Source organism: Thunnus maccoyii, chromosome 15, assembly GCF_910596095.1.
Source record: "Thunnus maccoyii chromosome 15, fThuMac1.1, whole genome shotgun sequence".
Classification (NCBI taxonomy): domain Eukaryota; kingdom Metazoa; phylum Chordata; class Actinopteri; order Scombriformes; family Scombridae; genus Thunnus; species Thunnus maccoyii.
In genome coordinates, this window is record NC_056547.1 from 25,262,293 (window position 1) to 25,285,664 (window position 23,372).

The 23,372-nt window shown below is 38.7% G+C and overlaps 1 protein-coding gene across 1 annotated transcript in view; it reads left to right on the forward strand.

Annotated features, from left to right (window-relative positions):
• khdrbs3 (KH domain containing, RNA binding, signal transduction associated 3) overlaps positions 1-23,372 on the forward strand; it is a 106,968-nt gene that overhangs the window by 41,546 nt on the left and 42,050 nt on the right. Inside the window, exons 2-3 of the mRNA XM_042434495.1 lie at positions 9,271-9,389; positions 18,072-18,188. Coding sequence (XP_042290429.1) covers positions 9,271-9,389; positions 18,072-18,188 — 236 coding nt within the window. The remainder of the gene's footprint in view (positions 1-9,270; positions 9,390-18,071; positions 18,189-23,372) is intronic.

Sequence of the window (23,372 nt, forward strand, 5' to 3'; positions counted from 1 at the left end):
CTCCCTGACCTGCTGTTTGGAAATGTGGATGCTAATGTGTTTTTTAGAAAAAAAAACTGTATAAGAGAATGAACTTAGTTTCTTCTTTTCTGTCCTTTTTTCTCTCTTCTCTTTTTTTCTCTCTCAGTTGTCATGCAGGCAGGGGAACTCTGGAAACTTATAAGTAGGGAAAAACCTTTTAAGGACACACCATACATGTTTATGTTTAGTAATTCCTGCTAATACGATTTTATTTAAAACTTATGTGACCTCTAGGAAACACGTAAAACTGCTAGATACCTGCATAACACTAACAGTTGATGTCTTATCCTAAAAAACCTCCTGCCACCTATTACACCTTACTGTTTAATGCATCTGCTCATGGTTTCATGGATGAAGGCAAATTTGTAAAGCAAAATCTTGGCAGGTTGAGAGCACTTTGATAATCCTCTTGTAAGTATGCCTTTAAACGAACAGGTGCCAAGATAAATGCACCCTGCAACTATCGTAATGATAATCAAACAACACAATATGGAATGATGTCACACAAAGTAGAAGCCCGTGGCAGTTTTGGGATATTTAAGAGGAGTAAAACCCTTAAAGATCCTAAAAAACAAGTTTGTGCACTTTTAACAACCCCGCCACCCAAGGGCATTTTCGGGGAACTTTAATGTTCTTATTCAACCATTTTAAATTTGTGACTCACCCCGAGGGTGACAAGAACATCCCAAAAGATCCCTACATTTTTGCAGTGAAAATGTACTTTTTTATTTGTCTAATGCTATATCCAATACCACTGAGTTTGGCGGATTAAGATCATATGCTACCATATACTTCCATAAGAGGACAGAGTTTGACTTCCACAGAGATCCACTGAATGGAGTCCCCGACTGGCTGGATGTATTTATGATGCTTCACAGGCTGGATACTGAAATGAAAGAGGCACCACTCGAGGGGCTCTCTGTCTTAATCCGTGGACATTATCTCTACACTGTAAGCGGGTCTTGGCTCGTTACCTCGCAGTTGAGAGCCAGGCTGGCAGGGTTGCAGGGAGAGAGGCAGAAAGGGAAGGGAAGGAGGGAGGGCCTTGCCCGGCCGCCGAGAATGTAATCTCCAGATTAGGGGGCGAGACGAATTCATGCTGCCAGCCTGACCTTGTCAAGGCAATGGAGGAGCCAGAGTGAAATTGAGATTTCAGCAGGACAGGAGCAAGTTGAGGCTTTTTTTTTTTTTTTTTTTTTTTTTTTTTTTTTTGAGCGTTAGCATTTCTCTTTCAAGGGTCACAGCCTTGACACCATGATTCACGCTAAATGTGTGTGGTCACACTGGTAGCACACATGAAATGTGTGTGGGGCAAACTGTTTCTGGCACTGACCATACTGACTAAAACCCTCAGCAGTTAGTCATTCTAGTCTTTATAGCATGAAGAAACAACATTTTGTTTGTCCATATTTATTGAACTGGGAAATGGTAGTATTCTGAATTTCATTTTCATATGCAAATATAATTTGGATTTGAGATTAGACACGTATGTCGATTTGGATATGTTATGCCTAGAATGACTTTTGTCATTTAGACAGCAAAATACATTTTATTTATGTTCAGAATAATTGCTGTATTTCAGCTATAATTCAATCACTTAAAATGAACTGGAAGCGTATTTGAGATGTATTTAAAGCCCCTAAAACTTGGTTGTCTTGGAAGAAATCTCCATAGTTATTTATTAAGAGTTTAACACTCACGCTTTTTTATATAAAATCCATGCATCCATCCATCCATGTAGGATCCCATTGCTCACACTAAGAAGTGGACCTAAAAAATAGGTTTTCAGCACCTGTAAATGTATACAGGAAGTTTTATTTTGTTAACAAGCTTCTTTCTTGATTTTTTTTTAACATTTCTACTTCTGAGTAACCTCAATGTCCTTTTATTGTGTTTATATAAGCATGTTCTGGTGGATAGAAACTGGAAAATGAGAATAATGATACAACATTCCTGTTTGAGCATTTCATTCATTTGATCCGTAATTGCAAAACAACAAAATAATGAGTCGTCTGCAGCAGACAACAGCATACAGCATCAGTTGCCGGAAAGCTGCCGATAAACTACAATTGTGCTATTTAGACAAGATATGCTTTTATTGCCTCAGACGCTTGCTGGAGCAGAAGAGAAACTCACTGTCTTCCAATTTTCAATTCAATTATTTACGCAAGGCAGCACACTGAGAGCTAAGCTTTTCTATGCAGGTGCATTCAGTATGTGTAGTGGTGAAATGAGTGTGGTGCAAATAAATAATAATATTCATAAAATACAAATGAAGAACAAAAAAATTAATGATTAGGAATGCAGGCAACATCGCCTAGAGATAACAAATGCAACTCAACACATAACACTTCACATCAAAGACTGTGAAAGATACCATACCATGTTTCTTAATTGAAATGTCAAATGTTTTTCTTATTATTTTATACCAAAGGGACATCTATTAATACTACATGAAGGCTGATATAACTCCTGACAGCCTGTCTTTACTGCAGTTAAAAGGTTTCTGTGAGAAGCATACGTTGCCAGGGGGCACTACAGTTAGATAAATACCAAAGCTAGATAAATACCTTTTGGTTGAGCCACCAACAAAAACTTGTGGCATGAAACAGTTTTTATGTACAATTAATTTCAAAGTGCCAGTCAGTTCCACTAAATTGAACCATGATATGGGTTTATATGGCTCTACTCGCTCTGTTAAAGAAAACACGTGTTGGATTTTCATTCATTTCCATGCTACCTTCACAGCTTTCGATCACAGCATAAAAGGTGTCATTAGATCTATAATTCAAAGTCTGTGTCGAGTTAATTCCAAGTTTGAGACACAAACTGGTGTTAGAAATCCCTTGAACATCCAAAGACACTGTGAGCTCTTGGATAATTAGTGTTTGAATCAGTGCATACACCGGGGAGAATGTAGTTCTCATTATATTTGTTGGCTGTGAACTTTTGCTTCACACATATTGTTTACCAAAGTGGCACCACTAAGGGCACCCAGACTGCCTTATTAGAGAACTGCTGAACCAGTGCTATTTTTCACATGTAAATTAAACTAACACTGGCTCGTTCCGCTTTGATATTATTGGCAATCCGTTATGGGAAATGAAACTAAGGTAGGTCTTAAAGTGAAAAGAAAGCATTCCTTATATTGCAATGTAAAGCATGTATTCTAGATCTGCAATGATTAGTTGGTTTAGTCGATTGTTATGTTTACATGCGTTTTTCTCAAAAAAAAAATTGTTAGCATTGTTCATTGTTCTTTTTTCTTGCTTGGCGCATTACCGCCACCAGCTGTTGATTTGCGGAATAGCATAAAACCATTGACAAACTGTGTATTATGTGCACGCTTGCAAATGTGCATATCGATAAGTATGGGCACTAGTGGGGGACTTGCAAGGGACAGATTTGAAAAAAAAAAGTTTTTAATACATTGGTGTTCTCTGTTTTTCACTCAGTGCATTCAAGGAAATTGTACAGTATGCACTGGGTGAATGAAAGAACATGACCATCAGAGGTCAGTTATGTGTTCAGTGGATTTGTTTTACACGCAAAAGTCAGTTGTGTATCAGTTTTTATTTATGAATTAGTTACCACAGTTTACATCCATTATCATCAACAGGTGTTTGGCATCAGGAAACAGTTATTGAACATCATAAAAATCATAAAAACACATCATCACAAGAATGGTTAATATGGTAGTTGGATTTTCTCTTTAAAGAGGCCCAACGAGAATTACTTTACTTAGCTGATAAAATATAGAAAATAGAGAGATGATAGGAAGTGAAGGGAAAGAGATTACATGCAACAAAATCCCCTTCTAGAATCAAACAAGGATGTGTAGCGGTTCATGGTGGGCACCTCAACTTTTCAGCCACGGGGTGCCTCAAACCCTTTTACCTTCATGTGTTCAAAGTCAGAATCTAGGATAAGTTTCAAAAATGTCAGAAAAAGGTTTTCTTTCTATAAGGGGGTTGCTCATAGCAGTTTAGGAGACAGTTCATGTTTCAGTTTCAGGTTTAAATTCATCACTTGCTGACAATATGCAATAAATGTAGAGAAGTTGATTTGGGTAAACAGGGTGAAGCCTTTAAATGATGGAGAAGAAAGTTTGTTGCAGCCTCACTTCCTGGTTTACACAGATAAAACGTAATTTTATTTTCATAGAAATCTTACGCAGCTTTAAAGATTTATAAACTGAATTATAAACTGAAAAGATTTACATTTATAAACTGAAAAAAGAGAAAAGGTGCATTCTGTTTGCATTACAGATCAGAATGAGTTGCATTGCATTCACTACATGTATAACAAAGTGACACACGATCCTATTAGTTGTGAATCTCCCCTCTGTCTTGTCCAGTAACAAGATCCGGTGTCCAGATACTGTATGTATGATATATCTCACATCTCAACATGAAATTGGCAGACTTAATGACCCAATTGCTTCCGTCACCAACTCAACTCTCCAGCACGCAGCTGAAGCCATGCATAATCCTACAAAATCTACCCATCTTATGAATTTTAAATGGGAGGGCCTAAATCACAGAGCTGCTTTTAAGTGAATCCATTTCTAATAGACAGCAGACAGCAGGGATGGTGTCCTGTTGTGGTGTGTCCTCACCCGAGCGAATGCATTTTATAGACCGTAAATATATTTTTAATGTGTGCAAAGGTTGTAAAGTTGGCATTTCATTCATGGGAGTCCCTAAACAACCTCACACTAGTAGAGCTAGATCTGGAAAAACAGATTATGGTGTAAAAAGTAGGGTGCTGCTGGAGCTCTCTGCTTAAAGGATGAATTCTATTTTTCTCACAACGTGCATCCTAACTTCATATCTTTACTGCAATCTGTAATAATGAAGGTAGGACTGTAGTTAATTGCCGAGATCTAGGAACATACCAACATCCCCAACAAGAAGTCCAACTAAGCGTGACACATCAACAGTCTGACTATCAGACAGGTTTTAAACAAACCTTCAAAAGTGTTTGGAAGCACTTTGAAAACTTAAGACTAATTGAGAAGTGTCACAAAGCTACAAAGTCTCATTTGTATTTGTTAGGGTTTCTGTGCTTTATGCTAATACTCATCTACCATTCACCAACAATGTCGACTCGTGGAGCTACGTGAAGAATGAAAGGAATTCAGCTTTTAAAGCCAGTGTGTCTCAGCTGCTCCGAGACCCAAATGGAATGAATATACAAAATATTGAATTTTGAAGATTTCCTTAAGTTATGCTTCACTCTGTTTGACTCTCTGATCTATGGGCTCCAGAGGAGACACTTGGCCTATATATTGCTGAATATGTATGTACAACTTGTTCCCCTGATGAGGGCTGTTGCTGCAGAAACATGTTGGTTTTTTCTTTTTACTGAAGATTATTATTTCTATAATTTTCATATGCTCCATAGAGCAGCTGTGAATGTGCAACAGATACAGTGTCATTTTTTAATAATTTTGATTTGTGAGGTTTCAAAATGTTTGTTACTATAACCAAGATTAAAGGATAATAGTGGTTTCTCACAATGTGGGTTGTACTTAGTCACAGTGGTGCATTGACCTACATGCTAGCATGCTCACATGCTAACATGTCGATTTTTTTGTAGGTAAGAAGGTTCACCATCTTAGTTTAGCATGTTAGCATGCTAACATTTGCTGATTAGCACTGAGTGCAAAGTACAAGTATGGGCAAATTTAAAATTCAACCTGATGATGTCGCTAGATGAAAATTTATTACAATTCATCCTGATGGAAACATGAATGTATGTACAAAATGTAATGACATTTCATTCAATAGTTATATTTCACTCAAAACCACAAATGTCAACCCGATAGTAGAGCTACAAGAAAAGTCAGGAGATCACCAAAAGTCATCAGCATTTATCCTTGTCATCATGTTATCATGTCCGATTTCATGTCATGAGTTCATGGCAATCCATCCAATAGTATTCGAGATATTTCAGTCTGAACAAAAGTGATGGAAAGGTAAAACCATTTTGGAGCCTCACAAATCAAAAGGATAGAATAAGATATGTTACAAGTCTGCAGCTCCTCCAAGACTTGAATAGAAGCAAAGGAATGCTCTGCTCTTTAGGAGTAAGAAAAAGCAATATGTTTCTGCAGAATCAGGGGATGTACATAGATATTCAACGCTGTATAGGCCAAGTTGCTCCTCCAGAGCCCATAGGTCAAACAGAACATACAGTATCTTCAGGAAATCTTTCAAATTCAATATTTTTTCATTCATTCCATTTGGGGGAGCTGAGACACATTAGCTTTAAAAGCTGTATTAACCCACTGAATTCCTTTTATTCTTTACATAACTTCACAAGATTGTTGATGACTTTGTATCTCTGGTGATATTTCTCAATGAGTCTCTGCATTCTCAGGCTCTGATTCACCAAAGGTTTGTTTTGCACCTCTCAAAACAACCAGATTATGATATCACGCTATTCACTATCCATTTGCACTCGAAGAAGAATCTCATGGAGCTGGCAGGGAAGAAAAAGAAAACAGCAGGCCCATTGTGTTTGTGACAGTGATGCATGTTTAAATCTCCTTCTTTTGAACACTTGTTAATGACTCGGAGATGGAGGTGGTTCTCAGTTCACGTTGCCACATTTTCTCCCTCATAAACTGCGGCACAAACAAGATCTGTTGAGAGAACTGTGGTTAGTAAATTCCCGCCAGCTGATTCTGTGTTACCGATGTTCAGAGGGTGAGCTCATTTGAAGCTGCAGTTTGGCTGCTTATTACACCTGCTGATTGATTGCCGTGCCCTGTTGGGGTCTATTTGGACTTGAAATGTTAGATTTTCTTAGTGAGCAAGCTGGAAAAATTGTGCTGCAAGCTTGAGAAGAAAAAAAAAGAGAGAAAAATTGACGATTTGCAGTTGAAACACAATCTCAGTCACAATCTCCCAATACATCAGAGCCTGAATGTTTTGAGGACAACGCCTCGTGGAGGGAGGAAACTCTGTCTTGGCATGTTGCTAGGCGATGCATTAATATTAATGTTGTCTTTTCTCAGAACGTGTGCACTCTCTGCCCCCCTTGGGATAAACTGAAGCTTAAAGATATCTCCATCTTACTGATACTTCTTTTATCCTTGTTAAAACTCACATCAAAGGTTTAATTACTTTCAGCAAATGTAAAGCTGCAGAGCTTTGTTGAAAAATCACAATTGCCTTTTTAGTTGCTAGTTTGCAATGCTGATATGCTTGGCTCATTTCTGACCTAGTGTAATTGAAAAAAATGGGTATATAGTATATCTGATTGTGTATGTCAGAGTTTATTTGCTTGAATCTAATCACCATCACACCTGATTCTGAAGCGATTTTCCAAAATCTGTATACAACATGAACTGAAAACCTAAAGCGTCATGATTGTTCCGCTGTAATCTTTTTTTTTCTCCACCCATTCAAAAATCATTTTGCACATGAGAAATAAATCTGTGATGGAGTTCGCCCTCTGCCTCACCCTTTCCCCTGCTGGGCTTTTAGCCGCAAGTCTTTGTCGTAGCCTCCCCGCAACTCTCAGCTGCCTTCTCTGCAAAACCATTTTCCTGGCACTGAAACACAGATGTTATCCATCTGATTAAACGTTCAAGGTTACATCTCTAAATACATCAAAGTCTACCTCTCCCAAAAGTAGAAGCGTGACAGCCAATATTTTTAATAGCCGGAGGTGTGAGCTTCAGTGTCCTCCCCATCATTTTTTAAATAAGGGACTTGAAAGGGACACTGGTACATGTAGTGTCTGTGCAAGTAAATTGATATCGCTGCTTTAATTACAAAGTATTATGGTGATGGAGCCTCAGCCAACAGGTGAGACGAATGATGCTGATGGGACTTAATATTTATTGTCAATTAAAATAGTGTTGTTAGGATGTGTTTACTACAGCCTAAAAAGGGTTGGGCAGATCTGCAGGCTAGTGTCCATGAAAATTAATCAACAATTATGATAATTCATTAACTGATTGTCATTTTTCAAGCTAAAATCCAATCCATTTGCTGGTTCCAGCTCATCCATGATGCTTGTCTTTGTTTTATATGATTGCAAATTGGATATCTTTGGGTTTTGGACTATTGGTTGGAAAAAATGTCTTTGAAGACATGTCACCTCTGGAAAATTGTATGAAAATTGTCCTTCTGGGGACTAGCAGATTAAACAACAACAACAAAGAAATCTCCAGATTAAAGGAATAGTACAACAATTTGGGAAACATTCATATTTGCTTTCTTTCTGAAAATGAGATGAGAAGATTAATACCAAACTCATCTGTGCATTACTTATAGGGCTGTAACTAATAATTATTTTCATTATTAATTAATCTGTCATATATTTTCTTAGTTCATTGATTATTTGTCCAGTTTTTAAAATATATATATTTTTTAATTAAATTTAAAAAATGCTCAGCACAATTTAGCCCAAGGGTGAGTCTTTGATTTGTTTGTTTTGTCCAACCAAAAGTCAAAAAACCCCAAAGCTATTCAATTAACAATGATTGAAAAGAGTCAAGCAGAGAACCCTCCCATTTGAGAAGCTGGAAGCAAAGAATGTTTGGTGAAAAATGTCTGAAACGACTGACTTTTAATTCAGTTGTTGCCATTTATTTTTTATCGCTTGACTAATCCATTAATCGACTGATCGTTTCAGCTCTCATTTAGTATGGAGCTGGAGATGGCATCTGGTTAGCCTAGCCTAGCATAAAGACTGACTACCCTGGTTCTCCACAAGGTTCTACAACACACCTGCCAACACCTCTAAAGCTCACCAATTAACACGTTGTATGTCAAATGTAAAAATGACAGCTTGTGGTTTCACATAGTTATGTGCCTCTCATCTCATTCTTGGAAAAGAAAGTGAATATGCTTATTAAGTGTTGAACTGTTTAATAGCATTTGACATTCTGACTCGTCATAGAAGGAACAGCACAGGTGTTACTAATAATATTAACGATGGCTCTGTTCTATTCAAGTGTCCCAGTAACCCACAACAGTGTGACAGTGAGCTAGCGTGCACAATACCCTGAAATCAAAGAAGGGATTCAGCCATCGTTATGTTTATTATTTATACCTGTGCTTTCCACACTGTGACATGTTAAAATATCCTCTGTGAAAAAGGATAATCGTTAGTTTCAACCCCACTGAGGACAAAAATGTTTGACCTCTGAACATTTTCATTCACAGCTAGACCTGAATATCTCCTGTTTGCCAACACTGACTCATTACTTTTCTATCTCCTTGTTTGCAGAGATTGAAAAAATTCAGAAAGACGAGGGGAAGGAAGAGGAGAAGTTCATCGACGTCGTCATCAACAAGAACATGAAACTGGGCCAGAAAGTTTTAATACCAGTCAAGCAGTTTCCTAAAGTAAGTGCTATAGTATCACCACCAGAGACTTCTCCAAGAATGTGATGTGCACAGATAGAGAATTTTAGATTGTGTTATTTATAGATAATGAAGCCAACTACAGTAGCTCTGGTTTTGATTTAAATTCCTTACAACAGCCACTTGACAGTTTTTGTTGATGCTTTATGTTATTAGATGTAGCATATCTGCAAGACGGCGTACAGGCAGAGTGTTGGCTGACAGAACTGGGGTAGAACTATATTAGGGTTGTTACTTCCTTTCTGAAGAATTGTTTAAGCTTTTGAAATGTTACAACTGTAATTCTCACTCCTCCTCCCTCATACACACACCTCTCTCTATTACACTGACCTTGGTCAATGACGCTTTGATGTCTCGGTATATTAATTTGTCAATGAATATTTATGAATATATGATTCAGAAGAATTATCTCAAAGTGGATTTCATTTTCTTGAGTGTGCAGTGGATTTATTATGATACATGGTGGATACATGGACTTTTAGGTCTTTTCACAACTCCTAGAACTCCTTTTTTCCCCCCAAAAGTTCAAGATTCGATCCATGCCAATGAGCTAAAAGTGACACACAAAGACCTTATAAGAAGAAATTGATAGCTTGGAGGGTGAGAGTGCAATTGCAATGCATCACATGTACGGATTTCTAGACAGTCAGCTTGAAGATGACCTCCACTTGAGGCCGTTTTGAGCGATAACACTGTTGCCACATTTGAGAGCACTTCAGCCTCGCCCGCCACAAAGAGCCATCACCGGCGGCGGCGTTTATTGGTGCCACGCGCTCGGTGCATGACAAGGATTTCCCGCCGGGAGCACGATGGGGAGGCTGGTGTAAAAGTGAGAGGGCCGCTCTTAGACGGGGACATCACTCAAGTTTTCACCTCAGCCCTCCAGGGGGAAGGACAGTGGTAACCTGCAGTGTGTGGATAGAGAGGACAGTGGGGAGGAAACACAGCACAAAAATCTCTGGAGATGCACATGGGTTTAATGACCCCAAAGCCATTCTTTTCTGCTCAGTTACTCTGATTTGAACTTTAATGACATGCACAGTAAAATAATCTGAGTGTCAGTTTAACTTGCAGCGTGTAAAAATCAGCAATATGCCAGGTTTTACATCCACAGCAAGCATTTAATTAGACACTAACGGTAGCTTTGAAGACCCACTAGAGCCATATCAGCTCCTTGACAAACACTCTTTAATTATAACTTAAAAATTTAAACTTTTTAGTTCTGGGAATTTATCTGGCTGCAGGAAAAAATCTGAGGGGGACCAATCACCATTAAATAGGATCTAGGATATTTGCAAACCATGTCTTTATACAACTTAGATCAATGTAATACTCACTGTGATGCCAAAATCTGAATTAAGCCTTGTTTGACCTTTCCTGCATCCATGATTATACCTAGTAAGCACTGATTTGGTGATCTGAAGGTCCTTGACCTTATGATGGCGCTAGATGAAACATCAAGGGATCACCGAGGTTATTTAGATAGTTCCTTAGAGGACTATGGACGTCTGTACCAGATTTCATGGCAATCCATCCATTTGTTGAGATATTTCAGTCTGGACCAAAGTGGACAGACTGACCGACATTGCTATCCATAGAGCCACACCGCTAACATGGCTAGCTGGGGATGGTTCAGCTAAATTATAACACTTTAACTATTTTTGATTGTTAGACGCTTGCAATGAATTTGTACATCAAATGTTTAAAATCTTTTGATACAGACAGGTGACAAATTAATGGAAAAACTGGTCTGAATGCTTGACCCCTATAGTGAGGGGATCTGGTGGCTCTGTTATGATTTGGGTGGCATTTTGCTGGCATGATTCGGATCCACTTGTCCCCTTAGAGATGGAGGGGTCACTGCAAATCAATACAAAGTTGTTCTGAGTCATCACCTTTATCCTATGATGAAACATTTCTATCCTGATGGAAGTGGTCTCTTCTAGGATGACAATGCCCCAATTCACAGGACACGAGGGGTCACTGAATGGTTTGATGAGTATGAAAATGATGTGAATCATAAGCTATGGCCTTCACAGTCACCAGATCTCAACCCAATTGAACACCTATGGGAGATTTTGGACCGACAGTGCTCTCCACCACCATCATCAAAATGCCAAATGAGGGAATATATTTTGGAAGAATGATGTTCCATCCCTCCAATAGAGTTCAAACACTTGTAGAATCAATACCAAGATGCATTAAAGCTGTTCTGGCGGCACATGGTGGCCCAACACCTTACTAAGACACTTTATGTTGGTTTTTCCTTCAATTTGTCACCTGTCTGTACATTATATTCACATTCATGTTTGTCATCATGGTACTCGCAGTTTGTGAAAGTTATACTGTATGTAGTGCTAGCATCTTGCTAGCTTAAGTTTATGTAGATGCTAGCTTACATAACTATAGTTTCAACAATATTTCAGTGACTATATGTTAACCTGTGGTTAGGACTTGCTTCAAAATTTAAATTTAAATATAGCCCTTAAAAAATCTGTTCCATGTTCCCCAGATGTTTAAAGAACTTCTTTAAAAACAAATTTACCATAGTTTTAGTATAGATGTCTAAATGTCTTTGAACCTGATAAGCTGCAACAATTAATCAATTAGTTGTCGACTATTAAATTAATTGCCAACTATTTTGATAATCAGAGTCATTTTTTAAGGAAAAAAAGTCCAAATTCTCTCAAATGTGAATATTTTCTGGTTTCTTTAGTCTTCTATGATCATAAACTGAATATTTTTGGGTTGTGGACTGTTGGTTGGAACAAAACATATTTGAGGATGTCATCTTAGGCTTTGGGAAACAGTGTTTCACCATTTTCTGAAAATTAATAGATCAAACAACTATTCAATTAATTGAGAAAATAATTGACTGATTAATCAATAACGAATACAATTATTACATGACAGCCCTAAACCTGATAATCATCAAATCAAAGCCTGGTCTATGGTTTTTGCTTGAACTTTGAGAAAGAGTCATTACTCTCATCAGGTATGAGCATGCACTCCAATTTTGAGCTGAAATTAATTCGACAATATAATGTTGGTGAGGATGGAGGGCTGTGTATTGTATGTAGTGTCCCCTTGAGGCTGATCTGAGTCTCCTCGGTTCACAGCTAACCAGATATGCTTTGACAGCTTTGATAAGTAGAGCCACTAATATGCTGTTTAGAGCTCCAACAAGCCACCGAAGGAAGACAAATTCAATTTGTTCTATATGGCAGGTTGCAATGGCAAGAGTGATCGGTTTGACTTGAATGGGTTTTCTCCTGAGCTGCAAGCATTACCTTTTGGCTTCTGGCATTGAAGTGGCACTGCCATTTTCCAAATAGCCATTTAGGAGCACATGTGGAGAGGTTAAATCCATCCTCTGCAAACATAGCTTTTTATCAAAATGAACTGGGCAAGGACACCATGCGGCAAGCTCCGGGCTCCAGGCTGCTGATTCTCTGTGATAAAATGCAGCTGTTCCTCAGTGATGATTTTTAATGCCCAACACTGATGAATTTTGAGCCTTTCTGAGATATTGGCAAGAGTGATGATATTATAGTGTTGCATGGTGTGGCTCTGTTCTATAATGGACATTGCAGCAAGCAAATCTTGGATTCTTTTCAACATTTTTTTTCTCATAGATGCTCACGCAAGTATAGCGTTTTTTTTAGATTTAATTGAAACCTTGTTTACAGAAATAGAGCGTCTAAGATTTTAAATCATGATTTAACCAGTATGACACATAGTCTCACACCTACTCAAGAACTAAAAATATCCCACCTTTTGAACAAAGATGCACTATCAGCTCTCATCTGTACATTTGCTGGATCTGTGGGCCTTCTCACAGAAAGCATCTTTTGACAGAAAGCACTGCAGGCCATTAGCAAGGCATAAGGAGTCCCACTGGTTTATTTCCAGTTCAGATTGTGGCTTTTCTCTTTGCCGGGAGCAGTGATTTATCCTCCTGCTGTCGTTCCTGTCCTGCTGTCCTCAGCACAATCACTCTACGCTGGCTCTCTGTGAGCACACCTTTCGCCAGCCTCGCAGTAATACATTCAGCAAATGATGAAAAGATCTCAGATGTGCATCCCCCCCCACCCACCCCCCGAACCCCACACCTCCCTCTCTCCCTCCCCCTGCCACCCTTTTCTCCTGCACCCCCTTCAAGTTAAGTGTGATAAATCATACATCCTTTCCCTGCTTGTGTCTGCTGTCTTTCTCATCATCCACATGACTTTGTTTTCTTCAGCTTCCAACCAGGATACGGCGCAACAATTCAAATTCTGCTTTTATATATTTTTTTAAGTCATCACATCTATTTTGATTTTATTTGTATTTATTTTTTGTGCACCTAAAACCACAACAGAGCAGCAGGTGGCAACCTGTGATTAAACACATCAGCTTTACAGACAAGCAGCAGCGCAATCCTCCACACCGTCTAATGACGTGAGCCAGCACAGGAGCCCAGGCAGGTTTTTGTAAGTCACATAATCCCTTGTGATAACTAAAGCATTAGCAAAACCCCAAAGCATCAATCACAGTCGGAGTCAGGCGGATTTTGATATCTGATAAACAGCAGGGATTACATTTATGTGTTTAGTAAGACTATATTTGGTGGATTGTCCATATGAGGAGATGTTAGTTTCCCTCTTCAAACATATCGACTGGCTGGTGATGTGTTTAAATGTCCAGATTAAGAAGTCTCGCTGACATTTACAGGCATTAGTCAAACAAATATAAGTCAAGTCTACATGATTTCTTTTTAAATGAGCCTGTCCTCCCAAGAAAAACAACACTATAGGTAGTAAGTTCATTCGCCAAAAACGTCAGTTAGTAATTCAGCCTTGGTTGTATCCCTACTGTATGTTTTTAGCAGTCTGTATTAATATCGATAAGTGAGATCCATGCTTCTTTTCAAACTTGACTTATTCAGTGTGCACATAAAGAGTTTCTTGTATATTATTTCACACTTACATACTAAAAGAATATCAGCAGGTGTAAAACACATGCAAGTCAAGAAGCTGTGAGTTTATACAGTGAAAATCCTCCCATATTCAAAATGAAAAAAAGATAATGAGGAAAAAAAGAAAAAATATCTCACACTTTCTGTTTTTCTTTCTTCTTACTTCTGCTGATGAACTTGACATCTTTAATGTTCTGTGTGCCTTTAATTCTGCTTTATTTAGAATGACAGAATGATTAAATTAGAGACTCACCTGTAGGACATTCATTGGATTAACACAGAAATTAATAAAGTAATCTTTAATTAAAAGTTTTCAGAGGATGAGTCTCTTCAGGTGTTCTGGTGGATAAAACGTAGTGGATTTTATTCAGCCTATTCTGGTGGCATACCTTGTTCTCATTCAACAAAGTCTGTCTGTGTTTGAAATTGCCCAATAAAACCCATAATGTATCTTTTACAAAGAGCACTTGCTACTTCTTCTCTACTCCGCTCACCAACAAGCCAACCTCTTACTGTGTCTCTGATTTCACTGAAGCTCAAATAAGCTGAAAACAAAATTCATGTCTGCATCAATTTCTGTTTTACAGCCTGTCTGATATTTCTGTTCACATAAATTCGCTGCTAAGGCTAATTTTGCTGTGCTCACTTCCTGATGAACAATTGATATGGCATCTACATCAAGATATGGGGAGGAACATAGTCGCGTTTTGTTCTTGATCCTTCTCCTTTTGCTTAGACAGAAGACTTAGATATCCTCACAAACATCCTGGACACTGTGTCCAATACCCAACCTGTCTGAGGGATGGAAAGGGTGCACGATATCTATGGTACACGGAGAGATGTCGGCTGTGTGATGTGGCTCTGCAAATCATTGTTCAAGAGACGGCACAGCTCAGTGATCAAGGCTCTATCCAGGTGGAAATGATGGATGCGCAGGACATCGGTTAAACTAGGCACATTTAAAACATTTCCTGACACCCTCTGTTCGCCCCGGTGGTGCTGTCTCTTTGATGATCCTTTTGTAAACTTGAATACATTAGAGGCAGGACACATTTTTATTTGCTTAGATAAGTTTAAATTGAATTTTCTTGACCCAACAATTCATATCCTTGTCAATATATTGATGAATTTCACCAGAGGCAATGCAAGGTTAGGTGAGGTTAGGAGCGTACAAATGGAGCAAAATTAGCATCAAAGTCCATACCCTCTAATATGAAGATAGTCTTACATATTCATCAATCTAAGGTCATAACTTTGCAGGAGGCCGCTTATTCACATTTGCAAGTACAAGGTTGGAATTAGCACAGTGGGGCATGGTATTTACTTTAAGGAAAAGGCTGAATGGGGCCCAGTATGACCAATTCCAGTCACAGGACTCGGTGTAATTATAAAAGTTGAAGAAACATACAGTAGCGGAGAACTGCTGGAGTTCAGCCTGGCCAGGATAAAAACCCAACTGCATTAGAGCGAATCACTAAAGCTGGCCTCTCAAATCCCTCACCCAGGAATTGGCAGGAGCCTCCTAATAAGCACTTACTCTCTGTACAAAAGGAAGGAGAGATATAGGTGAGGTGTAGAACAAAACTGGCTGTTTTTTTTTTTTACCTCCTGCTAGCTAATTGATGACCTAGATAGTTGAGGAAGACAGCTGTATAACTCACTGTTAAAGGAAAACATGGAGAAGGGGGAGAAAAGCATTGCTCTCCTTTCGCCTGCCTGACCATCTCCAGCTGCTGGTGGAATTGTGTTTAGCCCTTGTTAAGGTTGTATGACTTTGATGGGTGTCTGCGCACAACATCCCGCGACAAAGTAATGCATAACATTTGGGTTTTTATGGCAAAAAGCGGTGACCTTGTGAAGTAATCTAAGCCCGGAAGCCTTTGATGGACGGCGACATGCCAGAAGTGGTCAAGTTAGATGTTAGCTCAAACAAGCACATTACTGCACACTGGAAATTTATCTTAAAATATTCCAACAGATTTGGGAAATGTGTTGAAGTGATACTAGAGTGTAAAGCTCTGATGCAGGCGGCATGTACAATTATACTACTGTATGGGCTGGTTGATATGACCTAAAATACTGTATATATTACATAAAATTGTCACATTTACCTTCATAATAACAAATGTCATGATGTTTTTTTTTATGTTTTTTAACACATCAGTGCTATTTCCTTTCATATATTGGTTAATTTCTGATTTGTCCATGCTAATTAATCATAATCTGACCAACTGAAGATTCTGGGTGTCTGGACTGGGCTGTGGGCTGATAGGATGGTTGAAAAACAAGTAAGATGTTATAGGTTATTGGTATTTGTTATTTTGTCGCTGTCCTCAGTGTAAAAAGGCACTCCACCAATTTTACATCCTAAAGTCAATTTTCCAGTTACATGGAGTACTACTTAGCCTGTGAACACAGTTAATGTCCTCTGTGGCTCTGGAGGAGCTTTGTCAAGTCTGAGAAAATGACTCAAGTAGCATCACTTGAGTAATGGTTGCATTGTGGGAAGTGTACAGAAGGAACTTTAGGTGTAAAAGACTCCACTGCATCAATTTTGATCCCACTGTGTGTGCCCTTTTATAATATCTATAATATAGGACTTTGATCATTCTAGAAAAATTGTAATGTGAGTAAATTAAGGTTCATAACAGATTTCTAATATAGTTCATTTGATAAATTGGTCTTATTTCCCATGGCCCCCTAACTTTTCAAAACCCTACCTCACTTTTACAGTTTCAGTTTGATCTATTCATAAAAAATAAAAAAAAAACTTGCTGAACAGTGTCTTCTTATTGTGAGAGGTGATCAAAATGATGATACACTCACCTGAGTCTCGGTTGTTGCAGTGTGCAGCCGGTGCTCTGCACACTGCTTTTGGCACTGGATTCAGCCCTTTTTGGCAACACAGAGGTACAGGCCTCTCTACCTTATTGGTGAAGGCTGTCAGGGCTGTCTGCCATCTCAGAGGGAGACTGCAGGCAGTACTAACCCGCCCTGCATGGCTTTTTGGATTAAAAAAAAAAGTAATTCAATTTGTGCTTTTATTTACAGTTTATATTGTCCTAAAATACACTAGAATTATAGCAGTAAAGGACACTAACCTTTGCAGGAAAGATGTGAATACATTTAATAATATATAATATATAATTACATATAAATACATGAGTATCAGGTGGAAATTAGCTGTGATTACAGGGTTAGTTCATTAATAATGCAGCAATTTACACAGGATTATTTTTTTACACTATAGTATCATCATTATGGAAAGCACAGATTTTTATGATAATTTGTTTAATGCAAGACTGATATGATTGTATATAAATGCACAAAATAACATCACTTATCACTTTTTATACAAAGAACCTCTGACTTCATTGTGCCTCCATCACTTGTGAAACCAAACCTACATCCCCGCTACTGAACATACTTGTGAATTTTATGCTTTTAGATTTTCAGACAAAGTGTACACTGCAGAACATCTTCATGCAATAAAAGGTCAAGGTGACAAATTGGTCATCTCAGAAAAGCTTCCATACCGATCCTATCGAGACACGGACGGGAAGAAATTGCTGATAAATTTTTATTATCTTCAGTCAAGAGCTAACGCCGGTTGAGCCACGTGTGATTGACCTAAGGAATGTATTTGCTCTTTATCTCAAACACACAGATTCTGATTGATGCATGCTCTCTCTTGCTCTCTGTTGCAGTTTAACTTTGTTGGCAAACTCCTCGGGCCGCGTGGGAACTCATTAAAGAGACTGCAGGAGGACACGCTCACAAAGATGTCAATTCTTGGAAAAGGATCCATGAGAGACAAAGAAAAGGTAACACTCCAGTCTGTTATTTAATTTTTTCTCTTGCTCTCCTCAGTCCTTTTCACTCCTTTACCCCTCAGTCTGCTGCAGTTACTCTTTCACAAGGTTTGAATGGGCGGGCTGGACTGAACACAGGAGTTAAGGGACCCCCCATAACAGATTTTAATGAGAGGAAGTCCAGTGATTTTTCATGAAATAAAACTGGGTTTTTTAATGCGCTGACATGAGGTGACTTTGTGCTCTTGCCCCAGTTTTTTCCTCAATGCTGCAAAAAAAGTTTTGTTTTTTTTTTTCCCAGAGAAAGTTGTAAGCTCTCCAAATTGTGCAAATGCACATTTTTGTACATGACTCACTGTAGACAATAGTGATGCCTGAACTGATTAATCTGCTGATTATTTTCTTTAATCAAATAATCAATTCTTTGGTCTGTCAACATGTCAACAACTAGTGAAACACACCCATCACAAGTTGGTTTTGTATGACCAACAGTCCAAAAATATTCAGTTAACTGTCATAGAAAACCAAAAATATTCACATTTAGATGATGGAGCCAGTGCTTTGTTTTTGTTTGTTTTTTTTTGTTTTTTTTCATTTTTGCTATAAGAACACATTACAGATTACTCACTCTTAAAATTATGATCACATGAAGCTGATTCATTCTGAACTATTTTTATTTGTATTCCTCTTTACTATAATTGGGAAAAGACGATCTGAGCAGCTTTATGTTCATAATTCTGTTTCATATCAAATCAGTGTGAGCAGATCACCCCAGTAACTCAGACTTCATTTGATTGACAGCTCAAGGGTAACCATGAGCACATGCGGTTTTGAAAAACAGCTTCATCGTGAAAACAAATTTCAAAAGTTTATGTAAATTCCAATGATCTTGGGAGCGGCAGACACGTCCGACATCTTCCACAGAAAACAAAATACACACAGGCAAATCAAATGCAGACTGTACACAGGGCAACACTCCAGATCCGAGACATCCAGACACTCTAGATGTCTGATTTTGTATATATTGTTATATAAACTCTGTCACAGGATAGAGAAAAATGCCCCTTCATGATAAATATACATAAATGGAAACTTTGTGGTAAGAAAGGATGGATTTTATGAGGAAGCTATAACCTGAAATTTCAAACACAATCCAGTTTAACAACGCCTGTTTGTCAATGATCATGTCGGTATATAAAGAGAGGATATAAATGGCTCCAGCAGTGGCTCTTTAGCAGCAGAATTGATTGCAGACTCGGTTAACTGGGAATAAATCGACTTCACTTGGCTCGTCTGCGTCTCTCCTCTCTGTCTGTTTGTCGGGAGGGTTGATTTGTTGGCGGCGATGATTCTTGCAATCATACAGCACATTCTTTTTGATTACTGTGATCAATAGTCTTTGATGGTCCACTTCTGTCGAGTACTTGAAGAAAAGATCTGTCATGGAGATGTGCTGACCTCGGCAGCCCTTACCTGTCTACGCAAACCTGCCGCGGGATTTATGACTGACAGCTTTCTGTCGGGGACACTCCGTACAGCGCTGCTTCCTCTATTTTTCTTTCTTTTTTTTTTTTTTAGGGGGAAGAGGGATACACCCTCGCTACTACTTTATCTTCAGCTGGTTGCTGACTCTCTGTTTTGAGCTACACAGCATGTGTCATCGTAGTTTCCAGCAATTGATATTCCTCGTGTACGTCAGGGAGCCACTGCAAAGCAAAAAGATGGGTCTACTTTCACCCAGAGGTTTTCTCAAACAAGTAAAAACAAAGCTGTCTTGTTTTCACAGAAGCCCCAAGTGAAGCACTGTTGCCTTTCAGGACATGTTTCTATTTATATTGATAAAATACATACTGTGCTGTACTTCTGGGCTGCTCCTGACTGACAGGAAAGGAGATAATGTACAGTTTTCACCCTGCGGAAGACATCAGATGTAAATGTAATTGTAGCCCTGCTACTCAGAAAATACAGTATACAGTAATACATGTGTTGGAAGATGAAACCGTACAATGTTCAGTACATTACCCTTTAAGCTCTTAGACACAGCAAAGAGCTGGGATAATTGCTCAAATGCTGCTGCGGGACCTTGATCTTGTGTTGACAGGAATGTGAGTGTAGAGAGGTTGAAAGGCACCGAGCTGTCGGAATCACAGTCTCCCCGCCTGGTTATGGCACCTCGGTTGTCCTGCCGCTGTCAGAACAGGATGATGTAAAGGCATCCGTGTTCCGCGCCCCCTCCTCGTTAGCGCTGTGATTAACTCATCCATTTTCCTCCCTGGGACTTGTAGTCCCTCTTTAATTTCCCTGATAGACAAAACAATCACATTTTCTTTGTTTCACCTTCAGTAAGTCGTGCGTTGGATTTAATTGTGAGCTGCTGCAGAGAAATACCTTCACTGTTGGCAAGAGCGGTCCATACGAACTGTCCTCCACTCAAAAAAAAATCGACCACTTTGTGTCTGGTCCTTGCAAATAATTTATATGCCCATCTTCAATTGGACATCTAGGGGATGATGTAATTGAAATCACATTATCAAGATGAATTGTGAGAGATCAAGTTCAGAGCGTTTTGCAACATTTTGTACATTTTATTGTACTTACCAGTTTACAGGCTTACAAAATAATAATCTATTGACACTGTCATATGAATCAATGACTATTTAGCTGCTCCTGCTGATTGTGCAGTCACTGTAGAATCTAAACAACAGTTTTCTGCCTCATTACTTTATCTTATTGTCAAATGCCATATCTTAATCTTTTTTATTGATCTGTCTCAGCACCGATTGCAAACTCAGGAGATCCCCTTTGTTTGTATTTTTTGTTTTTTTTCTTTGAGAGTTTGTTCTTATCTTCACTGAAGGTATTGATGGTGTTGGGTAGATTGGGTACGGCCCGGCACAGTGGGCTATGTAGCCTTTTTGAGTGTTTTGCTTTCTGGAACAGATCCTGTGGCAAACAAGAAGTGATGTATTTCATTTGAATCGATGCAATAACCGCTTCAGCTGTGTCACCAGTAGAAGCCAAAGTACAGTAGCTCAACAGACAATGAAAAGGACACCGCTAAGTGGTGCCTACTAAACGTTCTCAACGGAAAATGCAACCAGGTTTAAAAACATCTGCATGATGAGCAAGTTTAGCAAGCTGAGACAAAATAATAAAAAAAAACTGTTGTTTAGGACTCATTTGATCAATTAATGGAATAAGCTGAATCCAGAACATGTTCCTTGATAACTGATTTAAACAATCAATCAGCAAGCATGCTCATTCCCAATATATTTTCTATTCATCAAGTCATTGATTAATTCTCTAATTGTCTCAGCTTTAGAAATTTTATCAAACCATACTGCAATTTTGGTACTGACTTACTGGTTTTGACCCCGAAATTTGCAGACTTTGCCAAAGACATTTAGAATATTGGTGTTTTGGGTTTAAATATTTCACTCAGACATTACAAAGCTTCAATGAAGACTTGGAATGAGCCAATACAGAATGCGGGGGAGAGTTGCCTTAAATGTAATGTGTGACAGTTGTGATATGCACGTTTTCTCTTGCTATGTAAATACCATCATGACCTCATCACGTTGGCATGTGGCCAGAGCAGAACTAAACATCCCTGAGAAATATCAGCAAGATTCGGCCACTCTGCAGGGAATGGCAGCTGGAAAACCGGTTTAGCACAAAGTAATTAAAATATATAGAAATATAAAGTTGTGTATATGTGGCGTGGAGCTAAAATCCACATGGTTGTCTGCATGTATCTGTTCTTCGTCAGTTAGCATAGTTTTCGGGTCATGCATGCTAGTTCTGGTCTGTAAGGAACGCCAAAGCATGGACGTGACCAGCAGTTCATTTGTAGCATGTTACATTTGTAACTGCCTAGATTTTTGGGCACAACCTGATTATTTTCCCCTTTGTTTACTTTTCCTGAATTCTACCAAATAGGGAGAGGAAAACAAGGTTAGTGCCCAGGGATGTGTTAGAAAAAGCTTCAGAAGAAGTCATCAGACAGGATCTCTGTACGAAGTCTGGCAAAAGCATATCGCATATACCATTTCACTCTGTACAGGTATTGTAAGGCAAGAATGAACCTGGAGGAGAAGGGAAGCCACGAGCTTCCAAAGTCAGGGTATACGAGAACTTAACTTTGGATAATGCCCCAAGGAAGTTAGAATAGATTGAAACAGTAATAGCTTGGTCATCTTACATTAAAATAGAAGGCTTTTTTGTATGTCATGATTTTTCATTCATAGTTACATAAATATATGGAAAAAGAACAGTACAATTAAATATGATAAATTAGAAAGAAATACAAATAAATATGAATGGTATTTACATGTAATGTAACCATACATTTTTTCAGGACCACAGACTTGCATACCAGTTGGAAAACCAATATAGCTGCAAATACTAGAGTCATGACGAGAGAAAGACATGGCAGGGAAGGACCGGTTTGTCGGATTCATGAAGAGGCACCAACATTTGTCAACACAGCGTCCACAGGCTGCTAGCCTTTCCTGTGCCACCAACTTCAACCAAGTCAACGTCCAAGCCTTCTTCAAACTGGCTGTTGTCCTGGAATGCTTAACTTTGAAGCCAAGGATATGTGGAACATGGACGAGACTGGTATTATGACAGTCCAGACGCCAAACAAAATAGTGTCCACCAAGGGAGTGAAACAAATAAGGGCAATGACCTCAGCAGAGAGGGGCACCCTCATCACCATGGCCTTTGCAGTTAATTCACAAAGTAACAGTGTACCAATTCATCTTTCCCAATAAGTTCCAGCCCTTCAAAATTAATGGCAGACCTACTGGCTTCATTGGCACAGCCAATGGATCAGGCTGGATGTAGCAGGATGATTTCATTGTGTTTCCCCAGCACACCCTTACGTCAGCACAGGCCAAGATGATCCTTTTTCTTGACAAGCATGCGTCACACTTGTCCATCCAGGGGATTGACTTCTGCAGGGAACACAGAGTTGTTTTTCTTGTCTTTCCCTCCCAATTGCTCCCACATATTACAATCCAGGACAGGAGTGTGTATGGGCCTTTGAACAGGTAGGTCAACACCACCATCGACAGCTGGATGAAGAACAATCCAGGTAATAACATAATTAAGATAAAGAGAGAACTTAATAATAATAATAATAATAATAATAATAATAATAATAATAATCTTCATTTTTAAATCACTTTGCTG